The sequence below is a fragment of the Lissotriton vulgaris genome, chromosome 6 (assembly GCF_964263255.1).
Source record: "Lissotriton vulgaris chromosome 6, aLisVul1.2, whole genome shotgun sequence".
Lineage (NCBI taxonomy): Eukaryota > Metazoa > Chordata > Amphibia > Caudata > Salamandridae > Lissotriton > Lissotriton vulgaris.
The window spans coordinates 1,015,163,788-1,015,187,611 of record NC_141694.1 but is presented as its reverse complement, the minus strand read 5'-3'; the positions used below and the strand labels follow the sequence as shown (position 1 = coordinate 1,015,187,611).

Here is a 23,824-nt window from a genome sequence, read left to right as displayed (position 1 = left end):
CCATAATCAGTCTTTCTGCCTCCCGGGGAGGGGGCAGAGAGTACCCTAAACACCAGGTATTCTTTTTTTTATAGGTCAGGGGTGGGGGCTGCCCAGAATGGGCATGCCAATGTCCCCACTCTACCCCCCTAAAAAATGCAAACGTTTTTCTGCCCCCCCCCCAGGAGGCAGATGGGGACAATAGACCCTGACTTGCCCCCTGGGGAGGTAGAAAGCCAACTAGGCATCAGGGATTCCTCTTTTTATACACCCAAAAACATTGCCACAGTCTCTCAGCCCCAGGAGGCAGATGGGGGCAATAGCCCTTTAAGAAAGCTCACTAGGCTCCAGGGATTATTTGTTTTTTAAAGTTCAGTGGTGCGAGCTGCCCAGAATGGGCATGCCAATTCCCCCACCCCACCCAATAAAATGCCACAGTCTTTCACCCCACCAGGAGGCAGATGGCGCAATAGCCCCTTATCTGCCCCCCTACAGGGACAGAAAGCTCACTAGGCACCAGGGAATTTTTTTTTAAGTTCAGGGGTGGAAGCTGGCCACAATGGACATGCCAATACCCCCATCCCCTCAAACAATGCCATAGTCTTTCACCCCCCCCCCCCCCGGAGGCAAATGGGAACAATAGCACCTGATCTGTCCCCCGGTTGGTGGAAAGCCCACTATGGCACCAGGGATTACTTTGTTTTTTTATACGTAAGGGTAGGGGCAGGGGCATGCAAATGCCCCAACCTCCCAAAAAATTGACACAGTTTTCTGCCCCTCAGGAGGCAGATGGGAGGCAACAGTACCTAATCTGTCACCCATGGGGCAGAAAGCCCACTAGACACCAGGGATAATTTTCTTTTAAACATAGGGGTGGGGGCTGCCCAAAATGGTCATGCCAATGCCCCCATCCCCCAAAAATTAGCCAGGTATCCCTGTCTCCCCGGAGGAAGATTGGGGCAATGGCCCCTGATCTGTACCCCCCGAATGGGGCAGAGGCCAACTAGGCACCAGGGACTATGCTTGTTTTTTCATACATGGGGTGAGGGCTGCCCAGAACGGGCCTGCTAATGCCCCCTCCCCCCAAAAAAATGGCAACAGTCTTTCTGCCCCACTTGAGAGCATATTGGGACAATGGCCCCCGATCTGCCCCCGTGGCAGAAAGCCCACTAGGCATTGACCTTTTTTTTTGCAATGCACCTAGCTGTTAATTTTGGGCCCTAGTGCAGCCGGCACTTAGTGAAACCCAGCAAACTTGTACATTTTTTAAAACTAGATACCCAGGGGAATCCAAAATGGGGTGACTTGTGCAACTCTCACCAGGTCTGTTACCCAAACGTTGTCACCCAGAGATTCCCTTGGTCTCCTGATAAATATGATACCTCACTTGTGTGGGTGTCTAATGCAGTCAGCCTAAAATATATATAAAAAATATATAGCGCTTACAGCTTGCTGTGCTATCCCCTCCATATGTTTTTTGGCCCCATCCTAGTTGCAGGCGATTGGTCTACCTACACAAGTGAGGCATAATTTTCCTCAGGAGACCAAGGGGAACATTAAGTGGTAGGTTATTTGTGCCGGCACATTAATCCCAGACAGAAATGTGAGGAAAATGTGTTTTTTAGCTAAAGTTGAGGTTTGTATGGAATTTGGATAAAAAAATGTTTTAGGGGATCCACGCAAGCCATACCTCGCTGGACTCGCCTGGTTGTCTAGTTTTTAAAAATTTCTGGAATTGGTAGGTTTCCATAGACGGCCGCCAAACCCAGTACCTAAAACCCAGGTGCCCCCATCTATCACAAGACGACCTGCCTTTGCAAGGAGCACCTGTGTTTTTGGTCAAGGGCTCGGCTGCCATCTAGGGAAACCTGCCAATCCCAGACATTTCTAAAAACTAGAGGAGTCCAGGGAGGTGTGGCTTGCATGGATCCCCAAACGTTTTCTTACCCTGAATCCTCTGCAAACCTCAAATTTAGCTAAAACAATCACATTTTCCCCACACTTCTGTGTGGGAAAGTTATGGGATCACTGGACTGACACAAATGTCCTACCACCCAGCATTACCCCAGGTCTCCCGATAAAAATGGCACCTCACTTATGTGGGTGGGAGAAGTACCCGTGGCAGGGAAGGGCCCATAACGTGTTGTGGAAACATCAAAATCAACTATCACAAAATGACCTGGTTTTGCAAGGGGGGGCACCTGCATTTTTGGACCAGGGCTTGCCGTCCATCTAGTGAAACCTGCCAAACCCAGACATTTCTGAAAATCAGACACCCTGAGGAGTCCAGGGAGGTGTGACGTATGTGGATCCCCCATTGGTTCCACAGAGCCGCAACAAGGCAGTGTCCTGGTGAGGAGGTAACCTTGATTTGTGTGACTATAAGTACCTCTTCCCTCCTATTTTGAAGGCTCATGGGGCATTATCTGGGCGATATAAGAAACCCATTCAGCAATATACCTACTGGTGTATAGTATACTGTGCGTGTTAAATTTATGTGCACCACTTAGTTAGGATTATATGTAATACACAGTTGTTTTTAAATGAGTGTAGAAGGGATCTCTTCTAGGTCCTGATGAGAAGCCAGGGGAGGACTCCGAAACATGTTGACACAGGAGACACTGCTCATTAAAGCATATTATCTCCATCTCAATCCCCACTTTTAATGATACCAGCTCAAAGGAACATTAAAATGTATTATCTCAACGGAGCCAGGTATTTTTAAATCTTTCACCATTCACCATTCAATCACTTCTGACCCTTCCACTCACACCTACACTACACATAGTATTGTTTTTCATAACCAGTGCTCCCACGTAGTCGTAGGTCGCAGCACGCCCCGTCCCGCAGTGGGGTGGGAAGAACCCGATGATGAAGCATGTCACCAAGGGTCCTTTTGGTGGGTTAGGGGTATTTAAACAAAGCTGTGTGCTTTCCACCATTGTAGGAGACACACATAGTCTGGAAGAACACTTCTATACTTTCCCATAACTGTGGATCCCTTTGTTTTTTGCAAGGTGGGCACCTGCCTTTTTGGTCTTGGATTCGACGGCCATCTAGTGAAACCTACCAGACCCAGACATTTCTGAAAACTAGACACCTGGGGTAGTCCAGGGAGGTGTGACTTGTGTGTATCCCCACGGTTTTCCTACACAGATTCCATTGCACACTTCAAATTTAGCTTTACATTTCTGTGTGGGAAAGTTGTGGGATCACCAGGCTGATCCTACCACCCAGCATTCCTCCTGGTCTTCCAAAAAGAACAGTACCTCACTTATGTGGGTGGCCCAAGTTCCCGCGTCAGGAAAGGGCCAAAAATGCATTGTGGGGACATCAAAACTATCTATCACAAACAACCTGGTTTTGCAAGAGGGGCACCTGCATTTTTGGTCCCGGTTCGACTGCCATCTAGGGAAACCTACCAAAACCAGACATTTCTGAAAACTAGACACCAGGGGGAGTTCAGGGAGGTATGGCTTGCATGGATCTCCCAATGTTTTCCTACCCAGAATCTGCTGCAAATTTTCCTCACATTTCTGTCTGGGATCACGGTGCAGGCACAAATGTCCTACGGCCCAGCGTTCATGTCAGTCTCTCGAGTAAAATGAAACCACATTTATTTGGGTGTGCCAAGGGCCTGTGACTGAGAAGGACCTAAAAACAAAGGGATTGAGGCGATAGCACATTGAACTCTAAGCACTACATTTAGGCAATTCTGCATTGGACACCCACACAAGTGAGGTATCATTTTTATTGGGAGACGAAGGGGAACGCTGGGTGGTAGGACATTTGTGCTGGTACAGTGATCCCACACAGAAATGTAAGGAAAATTAGAGTTTTTTTCTGCTAAAATTCAGGTTTGCAAGGGATTCTGGGTGGGAAAATGTTGGGGGATCCAAGCAAGTCATGCCTCCCTGCACTCCCCCGGGTGTCTAGTTTTCAGAAATGTTTGGGTTTGGTTTGTTTCACTAGATGGCTGCGGAGTCCAGGATCAAATGTTCATGTGCCCCCCTTGCAAAACCAGGTATTTTTGTTATGCTTCCACAATACGTTTTGGGCCCTTGCCTTTCGCGGGTACTTGGCGCACCCACACAAGTGAGGTGATTCTCTCACAAAACAAGGTCTTTTTGTAATCAATAATTTTGATGTCTCCACAGTATGCTTTAGGCTATTTTCTGTCGTGGGCAGTATGCCTACCCACATAATTGAGGTACAATTTTTATTGAGAAACTCATAGAGACAATAATTGTTTTTACGCTTTGTAAATATTTTAATTGGTGCGTTTTTAGGATACTGTCTTCCTGAGGCGAGATTACTTCGCCTAGACTCGAACTTCCCTCCCTCAGCGCCGCTGTAGTCAGGCGCAGGGAAGCTTTGCACTGAACTTGGCCGCCATCTTCCATTGGGAAGGCTGGCCGAGAGCTCTGCGCCCCTCCCGCCCTCCCAGGGTATTTAAATAGCGTCTTTTAGCAAACGCCTGTAATTGCTGTTTGTTTCCCTCTGAGGCGGAAGCCGGAGGTCTGATTGTGCTCCCTTGCACCTCTGTTATATTCTAAAGTCGCCAAAAACGATTGAGACAATAATTGTTTTTACGCTTTGTAAATATTTTAATTGGTGCGTTTTTAGGATACTGTCTTCCTGAGGCGAGATTACTTCGCCTAGACTCGAACTTCCCTCCCTCAGCACCGCTGTAGTCAGGCGCAGGGAAGCTTTGCACTGAACTTGGCCGCCATCTTCCATTGGGAAGGCTGGCCGAGAGCTCTGCGCCCCTCCCACCCTCCTCCCGCCCCGCCCAAAGTATGCATAAAAATAACACCACCGCCCGTCCGCGCAGCGGGCGGGCCCTGTTGGCGCGCCGGCGGCGCGCCGAAGGCGCGCCGAAGGCAGGCCCGTCTGCGCCCGTCCGCGCCGGGACCGGGCCCAGGGCCATAACCCCTGCCTCTCGCATCTCTTATTCCCGCAACGCACTCATGGAGTTATGTCCAGGCTACGCCCCGCTGTGTACTAAACTCGATGTATCTCTCATACTGTCGGCATCACATACACAGTGTTTACACTGTAACACCCCGTCCATGCTTATCAACCCTACGTTGCACACTAAATCCTTAGCTACTGAGGCTGACATGCATATCTCCATGGCACTCATTAACGCGCGCTCTCTCAGTAAACACTGCCAGGATATAGCCAACCTCATTAGTGATTTTAATCTAGATGCGCTCTACATCACAGAGACATGGTCCGACGAGGCATCCGCCCCCGACTATGTCACAGCAGTTCCTCCAGGCTATAGTGCCTATCGGCAGGATAGGCCTATAGGGAAAGGAGGTGGGATAGCCATCATAGCGAGAGATCACTTCAAAATCCGCTGCTCGCCAATCCCTATTAACTCATGCGAAGCCATGCATTTTGACATAAACTTGTCCCCCACTTATAATTTCAAGGGAACACTGATCTATAGACCCCCTGGAACTAGATCTGCATTCCTTGCAAATCTTAGCAATATTACTGAATCTATAGCCACAGAAGAATCTACCACGATAATGGGTGATTTCAATTTTCATCTAGAGCTTCTCAGTGATAGGGATACCATAACCCTCGTATCAGATCTAGACACGATGGGCCTTAGACAATTGGTCACGACTCCCACCCACCAGGCAGGCCATACGCTGGATGGAATCTTTACAAACGTGGAAGGACTGTCTATCACTTCAGTTCTCCCTATGACCTGGACAGACCATTCAGTCATCTATAGCAGACTTACTATCAAAGGTCCGCAGAGAAAAAAAGTGACCCCCGCGATTAAGGGCACGTTTAAAGCTTGGAAGGACATCAATCCTAACGATTTAACGTTGCTTCTCAACACTACAACTCCGGAATTATCCACCGATCCAACGACTGCTACTAATCAATTTCAAAAGTGGTTGGGCGAAGCCTCAACTCAGCTGGCACCCACCAAATCAATCTCAAAAAACAGAAATATGCCTAAAGCTCAGTGGTACACGGCAGAACTAAAAGCCCAAAAACAACATACCAGGAACAGGGAACGACAATGGCGAAGAACCTATGACACTGAAAATAGGGAAAAATATAAGAAAGCCCTGGCTACGTACAAAGCTATGTTAATAACAGCAAAAAAAGATTATTTTACACGCCACATAGAAACTGCAAAAAACTCCAGCAAACAGTTATATCACATTGCCAAAACCCTTGCTGGAAATGCCCCGGATCTCAATCCACCCCCATCGCAAACTTTATGTGATGCCCTTTCGGATTTCTTATTTGCTAAAGTCAACGATATCTATCAAGCTTTCAATCTTGACCAGGCTAGCCGCAGTGCTATTACCCCCATGATCACTCCAAAAAGCATTATGACCTGTTTTAGCCCCCTCACCACTGACCAAGTTATGAGCATATTTAAAACGATCAAAGCCGGATCAGCTTTGGATCCCTGCCCAACCTCCGTACTTGCTACTGTGCCAGACACAGTTATTCCCATTATCACCACCGTCTGTAATACTATTCTGGCATCCGGATCCTACCCTGATTCACTGAAAAATACATTGATCAAACCGCTGCTTAAAAAGCCTGGGCTAGACAAAGGTGAATTAAAAAATTACCGTCCTATTGCAAGTCTCCCTTTTCTAGCAAAGGTTATAGAAAAGGCGATGAACCAGCAGCTATCAGCTTATTTAGAAAACAACAATCTGCTGGATGATACGCAGTTCGGTTTCCGCAAACACCACGGCACAGAAACCGCTCTCATCAAAGCAGCTGATGACATAAGAGTCATCCGTGATCAAGGAGGAACTGCTTTATTAGTTCTCCTAGACCTGTCAGCTGCTTTCGACACGGTTGACCATAAGATCTTGGTCGACCGTGTCGAGAGGATGGGCATCCAGCTCACTGCTAGGGATCTACTTGCCTCTTTTCTGGCCAACAGAACCCAGGCGGTTACACTGGGCCCCTTCCAGTCGGCTGAGCTGTCGTTACCGTGTGGGGTACCCCAAGGCTCATCCCTAAGTCCGACACTATTTAATATATACGTGTCAGACCTCGCTAGTGTCATCAAAGCCCACGGGATGAGCCTGACCTCATACGCCGACGACACTCAGTTGGTGCTGGCTATAAAGGGCGACGGACAGAGGATGGCGGAAAGATTCCAAGGTGGGATGATTGCTATTGGCGAGTGGATGGCAAGAAATTGCCTGAAGCTTAACTCCGATAAAACGGAGGTGGTTATCTTTGGCAATCTTTCCCCAGTCTGGTCGGCAACCTGGTGGCCATCGGCCCTGGGCACTCCTCCCCGCCCCACGGTCAAAGTCAGAAACCTAGGTGTTACCTTCGATGACCAGCTCAACTTCATGGCCCATGCAAACAAGGTGGCAGCCAACGCCCATTTCAAGCTACGAATGGTAAGAAAAATTATCCCTTACTTACCAGACTCAGCAGCAAAAACATTAGTCACCTCTCTAGTGCTTTCCTCATTAGACTACTGCAACGGTCTGTTGCTCAATGCCCAGAACAGAGTCACTAAAAAATTACAGACCGTGCAGAATGCTGCTGCCCGCGTACTCTCAAAAAAACCTAGATTTGCACCCATCTCGGACACGCTTAAAAAATACCACTGGCTGTCCATCCACAACAGGGTCAAATTCAAATCTTTGTGCACAGTCTTCAAATCATTACAGGATCAAGGACCTCGATTCCTTAAAAAACAACTGATTCCTTATAACCCTCCAAGAACGCTCAGATCCACCTCCCATAACCAACTAGTGGTTCAACGCAGCCGAACAGCCTCCTGGGGCGATCGCCGCTTCTCAATCGTGGCCCCTAGACTCTGGAACACTCTTCCTAGTCATATAAGAACTAGCCCCACTCTTTTTCAGTTCAGAAAAAAACTGAAAACATGGCTATTCAATCAGTAACCCACATCTCTGCACTTCCTGATTAGGGTGAGACTTCAATGCAATTTCAGCGCTGAGACGCCTAAGGGTAATTGTACGCGCTCTACAAATGGCATTAATAAATAAATAAATAGAAATGCTGGGTGGGTGTAAGTTTGTGGCTCCCTGCAAATCCCAGAACTTTCCATCACAGAAAGTGAGGAAAATTTGTTTCTTTTTGTTTTACAAATATGTAGGTTTGCTTGGTTTCCCTAGGTGACAGCTGAACTAGGGTCAAAAATCCACAGCTAGGAACATTGCATAAAAAGGAAACATTTTCACTGGAAAAATATGAGGCGTCTACGTTGTATTTTGGGACATTTTCATGTTGCCTGCACTAGGGATACCCACACAAGTGAGGTATCATTTTTATCTGGAGGCTTTGGGGACTGCTGGGTGGGTGGAAGCTTGTAGATTCACACAGATTCCAGAACTTTCCATTACAGAAATGTTAGGAGCATGTGTTTCTTTTACAAAGTTTGAGGTTTTCAAGGGATTCTGGGTAACAGAACCAGGTGAGAGACACACAAGTCACCCCATCCTGGATTTCCCTGGATGTATAGTTTTCAAAAATGTATTGGTTTGCTAGATTTCCTTAGGTGCCGGCAGAGTTAGGGTCCAAAATCCACAGGTAGGCACAGTGTGAAAAAAGTCAAATTTTCAGTGGAGACATGTTATGTGTCCACATTGTATTTAGGTCCATTTCCTGTTGTGGGTACTAGGCCTACCCACACAATGAGGTACATTTGTGTTTGGAGACTTTGAGAAATTTTGGCAGTGTGGAAGTTTGTGGCTCCCTGCAGATTCCAGATCTTTCCATCACAGAAATGTGGGGTAAAATAGTTTTTATTTAAAGGTTGACATTTGCAAGGGATTCTGGATAAATAAAACCTGGTGAGAGCCATTCAAGTAAACCCACCCTGGATTTTCCTGGATGTGTGGTTTAAAAAAATGTATAGGTTTTCGAGGTTTCCTTAGGTGCCAGCACAGTTAAAGTATAAAATCCACAGCTAGGCACAGTGCGAAAAAAGTCGGAAAAATGTAATGTGTCCACGTTGCCTGTTGGGCCACTTCCTGTTGCAGAGCTAGGCCTAACCACACCAGTGAGGTGCCATTTTATCAGGAGACTTAGGGGAACACGGATAATAGAACTTTATTTGTATTTCTGCCTTCCAAATGTAAGAGAATTTGTAAATAAGAAGTCATTTTGAAAAATGCCCTCTAATTCATATGCTTGTAGAAGTACCCACAATTTCGGAGATGTGGAAATAACCACTGCTTTTCAACTCTATGTTTTGTTCCCATTTCGGAAATATATAGGTTTCCTTGGTGCCTGTTTTTTACTCATTATATTTTACCCAAAAAATAGCTATATACCCGGTACAGAATAAAAAACCATTGCAAGATGCAGCTCAGTTATTGATTCTGGATACCTCGGGTTCTTGGTGAACCTACAAGTCCTCGATATCCCTGCAACTAGAAGGCTCCAGCAAACGTAACGGTATATTGCTTTTAAAAATCTGTCATACTTAGAAAAAGTTACAGATGAAAATGTTGTCACAAAGGGCTGTTTTTTTCCATCTCAATTTTAATCTGTTTTATTTCAATTGTTAGTTTCTTTAGAACAACCTTGAAGAATCTACACAAACACAAACCCCTTGCTGAATTTAGAATTGTGTCTATTTTTCAGAAACGTATAGTTCTGCGGGATTACTGCTTTCTCTCCCATTTCTACCACTAACTAGAAGGAGTTTGAAAGCACAAAAAATAGGAAAAATAGGCAATGTCTCAGTAAAATGCCAAAACTGTGTAGAAAATGTTGGGTTTCTGACAAAAAGTCTCTCTGTTCCAGAAAGCTGGGAAGATGGTAAATTTAGAATTGCAAACCCTTTGTTGATACCTTTTGATGGGAAAAAAGCAGACGCTTTCTTCTGCAGTACTTTTTTAACATTGTTCCTAAAAAAATCGAAAAATTGCTGTATTTTTGCACATTTTTCGGTCCCCTCTAGGGATATCCACAAACCCAGAGTACCTTTAAATTTCTCAAGATATTGAAGGAAAAGGACTCAAATTTGGCATGGATACCTTTTGAGAGCAAAACATCACAGGGACCTAAGCGCAAATTACCCCAAATAGCCAAAAAAAGCTTAGCACGGGGGGGGTAGTGGGGAAGGCCTAGCAGTGAAGGGGTTATAAAGAACCCTACAGCTAGCATAAGGCCTTCTCTAAAAAGCACAAAAGACCCTGGCCTTCTAAAATAATCAAAAGGAGGATTGTGAACAATAAAAAATAATATATTCTAATGAGTGAATAAAACATTAATGTATGATGCTTTAAAACCACACTCATTATTCTTTACAGGCAGCCAAATACTCCTAGATTGCAGCACATAATAGCTGTGTGTTTGATCCTGAAGCTTCTGAAATAGAATTTCGTTTCATACATTTCTTATTTGAATATTAGAATAACATATGTTTTTATTCAAAATTGATTTGAATGTTTTTTCATCTGTAAACAGTTTAGATTAATTCATGCATCTACCTTCGTACAAACTATTGTACATTTTTTGCATCCCCATTACATGATGGCCACCAGCCTACCATTACCTGTCCCTTTTTTCTTCATGCCCGGCCGAATAAAGACCTCCTTCATGCTATTTATCTAGCCACCGATCAAGCTCCACATCATCTCTTTTATTTAGCCTGTGGCCGGCTAAACAGCAGAAATTATGAACTATTTTGCCAGCTGCTGGATAAATAGCAGAGATTATGTACTAGTTGGCCAATGGGCAGGTAAATAACTCCTTCCTTTAGAATTCCCTTATTAGGGTAATACATTCTTAATTTTAATAACTGTTGTTGAATTGACTAGAGATGCACCCCATCCCCTTATGCAGGGCAAAGCATTGTGCTTAGTCTTCGACTAACTCAATAAGACCAGTGAAGTGAAGAAAACTTGGTTTCTTGTCATGAGTGACGATGAACAACTAGTTGCATCACAAAACAAGGAGATTGCAAGCTTTCCAGCCATATAACGCTTACCCTATCCCTTTATTGAAGAAGGGATCATTATCTTTCAACCTAACGAGTAACAAGGTTGACTTGGAAAATATGTCATTCAAATTGAAGGTATAAACTTTTCAATAATATAAACACACATTTAAATACACCTTTTTGTTTGTTGCATTACCAACTTTGTGTACATCTCATGAGAACTGCTGTACAGTACCTTATCAACAAAGTTTGGCTCAACAACATGTGGCTTCTCTTGCTCATCTGCTCCTTCAATAGTGACAAAGAAAATGTTAATTCCAGATTCTCTTGCAAGACGGGAGGCCTCTTCCACTTTATCTGTAGGCCATCCATCCACTAATACCAGGGCCACATTCGGGGCACCCCCACGGTTTCCATTGGCATCCGAAAAGAAGTTTTTGTTAACATATGAAAGCGCTTGACCTGTTAGAAATATAAATGCATAATGGCATTAATTAAATAGAAACCGGATTTTTAGACGCTGACATTATACCTTTAAATATGAGATCACAGTCAGCATTAAGATTTGAAGGGCATTCAACTGCTCCTAAAGTCATATCAATTGTAGGCATTCATATAGAGTGTTGGTTTTCAAGTTGACTGACACTTAGGCCCACATTCACAAAGGTGCTGCAAATGCAGCGCAGCACATAAAGAAGCTGTGATGTGCTGAATGACAAGGAGAGAGCAGGAGTACCATATTCACAGAGATATGGCACTCTCCTCCCCTCTCCCTAGCTCTCGTGCTGATTTGAGCTGCTGTGCGCCAGGCCCATACCTTAGTGCCATAGTGCTAGAGTGCATGCCGGAGTCTACCATAGGTTTTATACAGGAAGGGTACCCATCCTGTACAACATGCTATGGCTAGACAAGTTTAAAACATTTTCTTACTTTGTAGATGGTCTGTTCAGTGCAGCACACATTCAAAGTCGGAAAAGCAAGAAGAAATTAAAACACAACTCCTTTTAACACCTGTTTTTCAGCAGTGTTAATTTTTAGCACTAAACCCCATCTACTAATGTTAGTAGATAGGGTTTGGCATCAAAAAGCATGGGTGGGTCCATGTATCACCCATGTAACTACCCCTTGACGCAAAGTAATGCAAAGCAGTGTTTTGCGCTACTTTGCATCAGTTTTCCATACAAATCTATACAAATACCAATTTGCGTTGGTTTGTTAATCCCCAAACAGGTTTAGTGTCGGGTGACGCTAGACCTTTGTGAATGTGGTACAGAGTGTCTTTATGGTGATATTCCTAAACAAAAAATACCTACCTAAAGTAACAATAGTTCAGGTGTAAATACAATTTTGCTGCATATTTCTCACCTTATGAGTACTCCTACCAGGGTTTAGGCTGACCATAGAACTTTCCCCCAGCAATTGATTCTCCAGTGCGGTTAGGTTGGCCCTAGCTCAAGTCAAGACTCTGCCTCTGGACGTGATATCACCGGAGTATAACAGATGCCATTTAAAGTGCTGGAGTCTGGTCTTGGTGTATTTTTCATGCCCCATTGAGACATGACAGAGAGATGGATGACAGCAACAAATACAACACATAATGTCTTTGCATAACTTGAATCTTATTAATCGCAGCACTGACTCAGCTGGGAGGATGGAGGGCAGTGAGGAATCTTTGCGAAGATTACAGGTCTACCAGAAGGAAAATTTAAGAAATTGGGTTATTAGTTGCAATAGATGTCGGTTTTGCGTAAGTAACAAATTCACAATCGTCTTATTACTGGGAACCAAGTACCCTATTGTAACCCTTCACTCTCACATAGTAGCGAAACAGAGCAATTCAACACATAGTCAGGGGAGGTGGTGTGGGCTATAAAATCTTGATTTGCTGGCACACAACAATGACCAATACATTGTTGTTCAGTCAGTCCTTTTGTTGTGAATGTATCTAGGACCCTAATTAGATATTCCCATGACAGTCTTGTATAAATATGTGATGAAATGGTCTCGACCTTCTCTTCTGTATTAAGAGCCATTTCATAAATGTAAATTTCGTGATTCATTCAGTCAACATTCTAAATGTACAAAAAATGCATTATCTGAATGACACCACTGCTTACAAAAACGTACAGTATTATACTCATCTTTCGTGTATATACCATTTCAAATACTTACAATGTATTTTGGGGTGGGCTGGAAAACACATGCATCGTTATATGTTTAGTATTACTTAGTATTTAGTAATGATGGACATTATACGTGGAGTGGGTGTTGTGAATGTATCTAGGACCCTAATTAGATATTCCCGATTTATGCCCTTATGTGGTTTTAACAAATCATATCCTTATAAAGGCATAAGAATCATATCCATATTAAGTCATAGCCAATGCAGTCCAAATACGGCAAGGCTACTCCCATAGACTCCTAGAAAGTACAACGCGTTCTTAAACCAACCAAGCTCCCAGCAGCCCGGGAATTCCCCCTGCTTCTGTTTTGATTTGTCCTAGAACTCCTGAGAGTCCTGAAATAACTGCCAGTTCTTAGTGACATCTTATGTCCAACCTTACGTCAAACTCGGCACCTTCCAGGTATAAATATACCAACATCTGCCTTAAGCAAGACACAGTGGTTTGGAGCAGATCGCCTATCTACTTGGCCGACGCCCTGCTGATGCGAGTGCCGAAGGAAGCCGACCCTCCCTGCTGACGCACTGAGAGAGACGCTGTCTTTTCTCCTGCCGAGAAATCCAGCTCCAGTGTTTCCCTGCTACCCTCGCAGGTTACTGGGAGATCGAGTCCTGAGAGAGAGATACAAGACCTCCTTCATTCTATACCCAAGGTACGGAGCTGATTATACCCTTAGAGAATTCTTGATTCAGATTCTTGGCAAAAACTGTAACTCATCTACTCCTTCCCACCTCCTAGGCTTAGGTTAGGTACACTGGGGTAGGCGTATCTTAGAAACACCAGTTGAGTACGTTTAGTCATCATTTTATCATTGTATGTATTTTATCCATTTTAAGTATCTTATGGCTTAGAAACCATATAAATGCTTTTACAGTATTATTTCATAATACTACTTTTACTGGATGAAAAAAAGTTGTTAAGTCTAATTAAAAATTTTTGGGCTACACAGTCATCGATTTCAGGAAGAACATTTGCAACTGCAGCTATTATATGACATGATGGTCGTTTGACAACATCTGGATATTACACAGCTTATTTGGAATATAAAAAAGGCTAGTCTTTCAGCAAACATTACTAATTGAGTACGAAGCAATGTTGCCTTTTGACTTGATTACTGAAGTGAGAATTTAGGGTAGGTAATTGGACTATAATGATTCTAGGTATTGCTGTAATTTAGTGTGCTGTTTTAAATTGCTTTGTATGTCTCAGTTTTCTTAAAACAATGGAGTTTATCTTTCAGAAAGTGGCGGGCAGAAAACAGTAACAGCACAACAGAGTATAAGCTGTTCATAGGACATCCTTTGACGTCATAGAAAGTAAGTTACTTTGGTGCAGTTCCTTATTTCTGCTTAGTTATATTATTTGGGTTTTTTAAACACAATCATTTTGATTGTGTTTTTTTTTCCCCGCTGTTATATGATGAATACCTTCAACTCACTGTTTTCAGTGAAATTTGATATTTTCTGATAACAGCAAAAATAAACCATTAAATATGTTTAATTAATTTTCTACTTTGAATTGTGATTTATAATATGTATTCATTTTGTCTCATGCTCACTCTTTTTTTACTACCTTGTATTAATTTAATTTTTTTTGTTCTTTCTTACACAGATTAAAAGTATAAAAATGATAATTTACTACGTTAATGACAATTATAAGGTAAGTGTTTAGTACTCTTTATGTTACATGTCTATCAGATTTAACTTTTATTAGTTCCACTGCTTCATTTCTTTAACCCTTAGTTTCCTGCCTTTGCTACTTCCTTCATTTCTTTTTCTATTACTTATTTATACTACTCTTTTCACTCCTTTTATCAGTCCCTCTTTCAACAGTAACTGTGTGTTACTTCCTCTATTTGTCTTTCTTTTCACATTACTCTCTGTTTATTTACTCGTCTTTTTTAAAAAAAAAAAGAAATTTTTAGTTCGCTCCCGGTTCGCGTACCGGAACGCTAACCGGAAAGCGAACCAAAAGAAATAGAGGATGCTAGAGTGCTAAACATTCTAGCAATTTTTTTTAAAAGGGAAGGTAGTTCTGAAAAGAACTTTTTTTTAATTATTTTTGTTGTTTTATATTTTTTTTGTGTTTTTTTGGAGGAAGGGGAAACAAAAATGATTCACTTCAAAGGGCTCAACAGGAGCAACAAAAAAAAAATTACTTTCTTGGACGTTTTGGACATTGATGATGTTCATATGCTCTATTTATTAGAGTAATACTCCTCTCTCCACATGAAATTAATTTGCCACATTGTATACATGTCAATTTCATCTGCCCAAAGTTATTTTGGAGATTTGGTACCGTTTCCCTTGCCTCTGATTCAGTTATTGCTAGTTCATTGGTGGATGCATTGGCCGGTCGGGGGTTATCCACCAAATCTCTAATTTGTGCAGCACTATAATTAATCGGGTGCCAGCTCTCCATGTGTCGATGCATGGTATGATTACCATAACTATATTTTTTTTCGGTCCCTCTGGAGAGTTTTTCGTGGCACATGAGGCAGGTAACGTACCTGGCATTTACTTTCTTTTCATGTTGAGGAAAAGAAAAAAATTGCCAAATAAAATTGACTTTAACATGGGAAGTCCTTGGCATTTCTTTCAAAAAAACCCTTGTCCCTTGCTCCTGTTCCTCGTCTTCCTCTTCTTCCTCCTCTTGTTGGAAGATGACCTGGCCAGTTGGTCCTCTCTTTTTTGGTGGTGGTGGAGGTGGTGGGGATCCACCAGCTGCAGCTACTACAAATGCCATGACTAAGCAAGCAAAAACAGGTCTTTCTCTCATAAAAATGAAAGTCGGAGTGAGGAAAAAAGGTGGGACTTTCATCATTTGGGAAAAATAAATGTTCTAAACCAATGAAAAGTGTTTATTTTACGTCATATGATCAAGCGTTCCATCATTAGGAAACTAAAAGTAAAATGAACCAATGAAAAGTTTTATTAACTAGTCACATGACCTGTTATGCTTACGTTACGCGCTCTGCGCCGCGCCTCGGATCTTTTCCGGGGCTCTGCGTTTCACGCCTTGGTTCGCGTTCCAGAACGCTTCCGGGTGCGCTAACGCGGCGCGTCATAAGGCGCATTACGCAGTAACGCGATACGTTGCGATTACGCGACGCGTCCCGATGTGTCTTTCTAACGCGGTACTTGCACTAACGGAACGTTTACCGGTTCGCGGACCGGCAGCGAAACAAGAAAAAATAATTTAAACTATAATATAAATTGAATTAAAAAAATATAATACAAAAATATATAAAATATATTTGTGAATTAGAATAAGAATATAATTTACAGCTATAGATATTAGCTTTTAAAAAAACAATGAAATTCACTGAAAAAACCATAGGTTATAGACCATATATAGTTAGGATTAGCATTTACAAAACCTTGAAAATTCACTGAAAAAACCATTGGTTATAGACCATATATAGTTAGGGATTAGCATTTACAAAACCTTAATTTACTCGCACAAAACCATAGAAATTCGCATATATAGTTAGTTGCAATAACTATATATCGCGCACCCGCAATCCACTGCTGATGATGTCACATATTACATCATTCATGACATGGTCAGTGACATCACTGATGACATCACTGATGACATCTCAAATGACATCACGGTGTAGTTTTGCCATCGAGTTCTTACCCACAGTGGGTTCCGCCAAGGCATGTTAATTGTCCAAGTTGCAGTGTCCTAGTATCAGCACACCATCTAGTTTAGGTGCTTCAGTGCAGCCCGGTTGTAATCTTCTTACTCGGTAATTTTCGCTCCTGCAGTCACCTTAAGTAAACAGGGATTTCCTGTACATGGCTCCTCCACCGACGGCTCCCTCCTCCTTTCCGAGGCAGTGCTTCCTTCCACGACGCAGCTGTCATGCAAAAATGTAGAAATTCAAAGATGCTCTGCTTCGAAGGATCACACGACTGCAGGCAAGTTTTCACTTGTATTTATTGCTTGTCCGAGTTTGAAAAGACATCCGTCATTGTTTCTCTTGTCCCAACGCGTTTCAGTGTTTCCTGCACTTTCATCAGGGGGTCATGGCAGGGCGGATTTAAATGGCAGTTTCCGTCGTATTTAAGTAAAAACCACGGAGTGTACTTAGTAGTACATTATCCCTTGCACAGCATTCTGGGATCAGTAGTTTTGCCAAAGCGCACCTTCTTCGATCACTGCGTGGAACCTAGCAACCATTTTAGGATTGTTGTGTGGGATCCGCATAGGGTATGCGATGGGTGCGTATTATCCTGTGTGATTGCTTTGCGACCAGTGCGTGACTCCAAGCGCATACGCGTCATATACGTATTACGTTTCGCGATGCTTGCGTGCTTCCACGTGACGTCATATACGTGCTCGAGGCAGTGGGTGCGCAACTCCCGCGAAATTTTTTAATGTCTAAAAAGATATATATATATATTCACAGAAAAAACCAGAGGTTATAGTCCATATATAGTTAGGAATTTGCATTTACAAAACCTTGAAAATTCCATGAAAAAACCATTGGTTATAGAACATATATAGTTAGGAATTTGCATTTACAAAACCTTATTTTACTCGCATAAAACCATTGAAATTCCATATATAGTTAGATGCGCTAACTATATATCGCGCACCCGCAATCCACTGCTGATGATGTCACATATTACATCATTCATGACATGGTCAGTGACATCACTGATGACATCACTGATGACAACTCAAATGACATCACTGATGACAACATCCAGTGACTGTATGTTTCTGTAAAGTTAAAATATGTCTTACATATTGAAGAATGAGTGGATGTATAAATGTCTGGATGAAGGATTTAGTAGGTGCATGACTGATTGTATGAGGGAGTGATTAAATGTGTCTCACTGAGTGCATGGGTTAGTGATTAAACTGTATTAATTTGTGCATCATTATATCTGTTGTTCTGTAAACTGCTGCATGTGTTGATCAGTAGCTATATGAGTAACTATATGGGTTATTGTTTGGTTGCCCAAGTATTTGTATGGGAGACTGAGTATGTGTGTGAGTGGCTGGGAGGTGTGTGACTCTGTACATAGATGTGTGAACAGCTGATTCACTAGATTTATGGGTTCAAAACTGCATGTGGAAACAGCTGTATGGGTGGTTGACTGTGTGCATGAGTGTATTGGTGAGTGATTGGATATCTCAATGCTACATGTCAAAGTAAGTACATATGTAAAACACAGTACATGCGAGAGTTGACACATATAAATTACTGTGTTTAAGAGCCAGTGAATGTGTGAGTGGCTGCATGGATCATTGAAAACTTGTATCAGTGATTGTATAAGAGAGTAAATATGTGTTAGAATATGTTTCAATACGTAAGGTGTGTATAACTGTATAGTTGAGGAAATGGAGGTGTGATTGATTCTTTGCATGACTGTCTAGGTGTATGAGTAACTCCATGGATGAGTGACAATCTGTGAGTGTCTGTTTTCACTGAGTGTATCTAAGGTTATATCTGAGTCTGTAGAGGTTCATCATATTAACACATGAATGATGTCATCTGTGATGTTGTCAGTGATGTCATTTGAGTTGTCATCAGTGATGTCATCAGTGATGTCACTGACCATGTCATGAATGATGTAATATGTGACATCATCAGCAGTGGATTGCGGGTGCGCGATATATAGTTAGCGCATCTAACTATATATGGAATTTCAATGGTTTTATGCGAGTAAAATAAGGTTTTGTAAATGCAAATTCCTAACTATATATGTTCTATAACCAATGGTTTTTTCATTGAATTTTCAAGGTTTTGTAAATGCAAATTCCTAACTATATATGGACTATAACCTCTGTTTTTTTCTGTGAATTTCAATGGTTTTTTAATAGCAAATATCAAAAGCTGTCAAATGTCAAGTACGTGATAGGTAAAAACGTTTTCGTGTTTATGCACGCTGATGTGCTTTGAACGCTGCCCCCCCCCCTCCCCTCCCCTTTTTTCTCTTAGTAGTACTCTCTCTTTGCAGATAGTGAACGGTAGTTAACGCAGACCTTTACCCCCGTTGTAATCCGTCGTACCTGCTTGTCTCTCCATTTGATTGATTGTTATCCAAGCATTTACTGTTTTAGAATTGGTTCTCTTTGGATCATTCTCTATTTACAAACAAGCACAAAGTCGCAATACTCTGTTTAGTCTTTGCAGATAGTGAAAAATTGTGTAAAAAAATAAAAGTAATCGAGCAAAATCAGTAGACCACTAATTCGATCTCTTTTTGACCTCGGTAAAATACAAATATTAGGAACAACCCTTCATGAGAAATACGAAAATAGTGAAATGAACTGAGCTCCACACCATGAGGGCTGCAAGACAGCTCGACTCCGCCACCCACCCCGCCCAAAATAACGACAAACCCTATGCAAATATTAAAAATATAGACAACACACCAGCAAAGAAACAGGGTAAAACATTTTATTAAATAACTATTTACATAACTATTTTATACTTTTTGTTGCCCGATCCGGCTAGCTCAATCGATCGAGCATGAAACTCAAGCACTGATAGCAAGCGTTGAGAGTTTGTAGAACGATGGCTTCAGATTTTCTACATACGGTGTAGTGGCGCGAACTGGGAGGGGGCGTTTGGATCCTGCCCCTTCCCCAAATAAGATTTTCATACGTGAGTGTTCGTTCATGCTTTTGGTCCCTGAGTTGCTTCGATGTCACTGCCTTACACAAATGGCATAAGTCCTGGATGTTGAGTGCCATACTTCAGAGTTCTAAGCAGCGCTTGTTACACTGTTTAAACCTTATTTGCACCTGCTGCAGCTTCACTATTCAAAGTAAGTGGGGTCCGTTTGTGGACCTGACTGCATTGGAAAACAATGTGATACGGTGCCTCCCTAAACCGCTTGACGGAGGCCCCCGAGGGACGGTGAGATGGCGCGGACTGAGAGGGGGCGCTTGGCTCCTGCCCCCTCCCCAAGTCGTGTTGCCCTGGTGTGGCCTGAGATCGCCCCCGACATAGGCGGCCGGCTCCCGGGGTCCGGCGGAATTTTTTGCCTTTTGATGACTCTTCCATTCTGGACCTTGTCCCACAATCCGTTTGACCTGAAGACACGCTGTAGTGGGGCGCCCCTTTACCGTTTTAGTTGCCATTCCGCCCGCTTTTGGTACTCTGTGCCTCTTCCGCCATTCAGCTGTTTACCGCCCGCTCTTGCGACTACAGCGTCTCGCTCACCATGTAGTTGAGTTGCTCCCGCTCTTAAGATTTAACCGAACTTTTTGGACTGCTGAAAGCGGTTGTATTCCGACCGCTGGTTGGTGGAGACATTTTGACTATATTCTGGACCTGCGTTGTCGCGTAATGCGTCATATGACGCGCCGCGTTAGCGCACCCGGAAGTGCTCCGGTGCGCAAGGCGCAGCTTCCCGGAAACGATCCAGAGCGCGCCGCGCAGCGCGTAACGTAAGCATAACAGGTCATGTGACTTGTTAATAAAACTTTTCATTGGTTCATTTTACTTTTGTTTTCCTAATGATGTAAGACTAGGTCATGTGACCTAAAAATAACACTTTTCATTGGATTAAAACATTTTTTTTCCCAAACGATGAAAGCCCCACCTTGTTTCTGGATGTTTCAGACTGAAGCTGGCGTCACCATGAGAGCACCACCATCTCGTAGCTCCGTCGTGGCCATTCCGCAAGCAATCATGGCAGCCGCTCCCCACCGGAAGCCTGCGGGAGTCGAGGTCCCCCAAGACTTTTGTAGAATCTTCAAGGCTGAGGGTACGCTTTCGAGAATGGGACCCAAGCCCTGGCAGACAAGCGTCCGAGTTCCAAAGTGTCCCAGGGCCATTTTACTGGACCAGGCCCAAATCCGAAGAGCCGGCCGCCATTTTAAGAGTCCTGTGGCAGCCGCCTATCGCTGCACCGCAAGAGTGGGAGCAACTCAACTACATGGTGAGCGAGACGCTGTAGCCGTAAGAGCGGGCGGTAAACAGCTGAATGGCGGAAAAGGCACAGTGTAGCAAAAGCGGGTGGAATGGCAACTGAAACGATAAAGGGGCGCCCCACTACAGCAGACGAGCCTCCGCTATGTGCTTCACAACTGCATACGTATCTCGTGATATCAAGGTTGGGCAACCAGTACACAACAAGCAGTTACGAGTCCCATTTACACCGGAGCCATTTTGGGCGCGGCCGGGCAGGTCCAGGATCTAGTCAAACATAACAAATGAGGCTGACGTCTCTGAAGCAGTTGACGCACAGCAGGACATAGCAAATAAACATGAAGTCTCTAAAGCTGTTAACTCACTGCAGGACAAAACAAGTGAACCTGAAACCTCTGGAATAATTGTCGCTCAAAAGAACAACACGCAAAACTCTGTAGTCAAGTCAAGTCAAGTCATAAAATTTATATAGCGCACTACATACCCAGAGGGTTTCAAGGCGCTTGGGAAGGGGAGGAGGATTATTTGTCAAAAATCCACGTTTTAAGCTGTTTTCTGAACGCTAGGTGATTCTGGGTGAGGCGAAGGTAAGCGGGGAGTGAGTTCCATGTTGTGGCAGCCAGGTATGAAAAGGATCTGCCTCCCATGGTGGTCTTGTTGATGCGAGGTACAGTGGCGAGGGCTTGGTTGGAAGAGCGAAGTTGGCGGGAGGGGGTGTAGAAGGACAGTCGAGAGTTGAGGCAATCTGGTCCGATGTCGTAGAGTGATTTGTGTGCGTGGGTAAGCAGACGGAAAGTAATCCTCTTATTGACGTGTAGCCAGTGGAGGTCTTTGAGGTGACCAGAGATGTGTTTGTTGCGTGGGATGTCTAATATGAGCCTGGCTGAGGCGTTTTGGATTCGTTGTAGTTTCTTCTGGAGTTTAGCGGTGGTACCTGCGTAGAGGGTGTTTCCGTAGTCCATTCGGCTCGTGACCAGGGCATGGGTGACTGTTTTCCTTGTTTCGGTGGGGATCCAGCGAAAAGTTTTTCTGAGCATGCGAAGAATGTTAAAGCAGGAAGAGGATACGGCGCTGACTTGTCTGTTCATAGAGAGTGAAGAATCCAGGATGACGCCAAGATTCCGTGCGAGGTCTGTCGGGATGGGTGCATTTCCGAGGGCTTCCGGCCACCAGGAGTCGTCCCATGCAGAGGGGGATTTACCTAAGATGAGGACTTCTGTTTTGTCTGAGTTCAGTTTCAGACGGCTTTGTTTTGAGCCTGAAGAAAGAAAAACAGAATGGCACTGTAGTTTCAGACACACTTAACACTAATGACTAAACAAAGATATCGTCTGTTTATGAAGCAGTTATCATATAAACAGAATTGACAAAGAAGTGTGCAGACACCAATGCTATTAAGAAACACAAGAAAATCCCTAACGCATCAGCATTCTCGGAAGAGGTTGACACAGATAACATCTTAAGAAACAAAGAAAGACAAAATAAGGATGAGGAAGTTATCACTTTAGTTTTTTCATCAGCTAGCGACAGCAAGAAACACATTGTAATGGAGATTAGAGAGGCTACGGATGGATAAATGAATTTTCAAAAGAAATGGCTACTCCCCCCTTTAGCAGATTAGCTAAATCTTTGCGTAATTTGGACATTAAAGTTATATTATTGTTGTTGTTGTTGTTATGGTTATAGTTCTGGTTACTTTCAGCAAGAAACACATTGTAATGGAGAATAGAGAGGCTACGGATGGGTGAATAAATTATCAAAAGAAATGGCGACTCCTCCCTTTAGCAGATTAGCTAAATGTTTGCGTAATTTAAACATAAAAGTTATATTATTGTTGTTGTTGTTGTTATCGTTATAGTTCTGGTTAATTTCCATTCAGAGTGTCCTACACAGCACCACTCTAGGTAAACACTGCTTTATGTAAAACCTGCACTTAGTTGGTCACCATGGGGTTTAAAGAAGGGATGGTTCTTCACCTGGGTGCCGTCCACAACTCAGCACGTTGTGCTGCCTTGGGACTATTCGCACAAAAGACAGCTTCGGACCATTGTTGTTTTTTTTTGTCAAAAAATGTTTAAATATATTTACAGTTTTTGTTACGTTCGTTATATTTAAAAGTTAATAAAGTTTTATAAACCTACTTTTTTGGAGTACTATATATTATTAAAAAATCGGGAGAATGGGGCCTTGAATCGGGTTATTGTCATGTGTGGGCTTTGCAAGTGTACTGCTACAGGATCGGACATTTCAAACTCAAATGCACGTTCTTTTTCTTACCTTTCCGAAGCATGGAGCGCAATAGCAGGCAGAGAAAGGGTGATGGAAGTGTTGAACACTGCCTGGCCTGGCAAGTTGCTGGCAGTGCCCCCCCCCCGCCCGCTCCTGAAAGAGGGCACACACACACCGCCGCCCCGAGTACTTCACAGATCTTTAAAAGACCATGCGCTTGTTCATGAGGCTTAAATGGTTTATCACCCCTTCTAGAACCCCTGCATCGACCCTCTGACGTTTCCTGGAAGAATTAGCACGTAACACAATACCAAGCCCTGTCAGCTGAAACCCCCGAGGAATCGTGGGGCATATTATCAAGGGGGTTTAATTCTGCTTTTTTGGCTTTAAAAGCCAAGAAAGCGGAGATAAAATTATCTCCCTATTACCAAGCTGTCGCTAACACCAGTTAGTGACAGCTAAAAGGAGATAGCGACCATCTTGGGCCCCGCTTTGCATGTCAGTGATATCTATCACTAATGACATGCAAAGTGGGCGTGCCAAGATGTTAGCGACTGGAAACAGTCCCTTACATCGCTATCTCCTATTACCAAATTT

General features: G+C 43.3%; 1 protein-coding gene across 3 annotated transcripts in view; it reads right to left on the bottom strand.

The window, feature by feature from the left end:
- Window positions 1-23,824, bottom strand: part of VIT (vitrin) — a 1,955,513-nt gene that overhangs the window by 271,842 nt on the left and 1,659,847 nt on the right. For all 3 annotated transcript variants that reach the window (XM_086927073.1, XM_086927074.1, XM_086927075.1), the window contains one exon: window positions 11,151-11,377. In XM_086927073.1, the coding sequence (XP_086783199.1) occupies window positions 11,151-11,377 (227 nt within the window). The remainder of the gene's footprint in view (window positions 1-11,150; window positions 11,378-23,824) is intronic.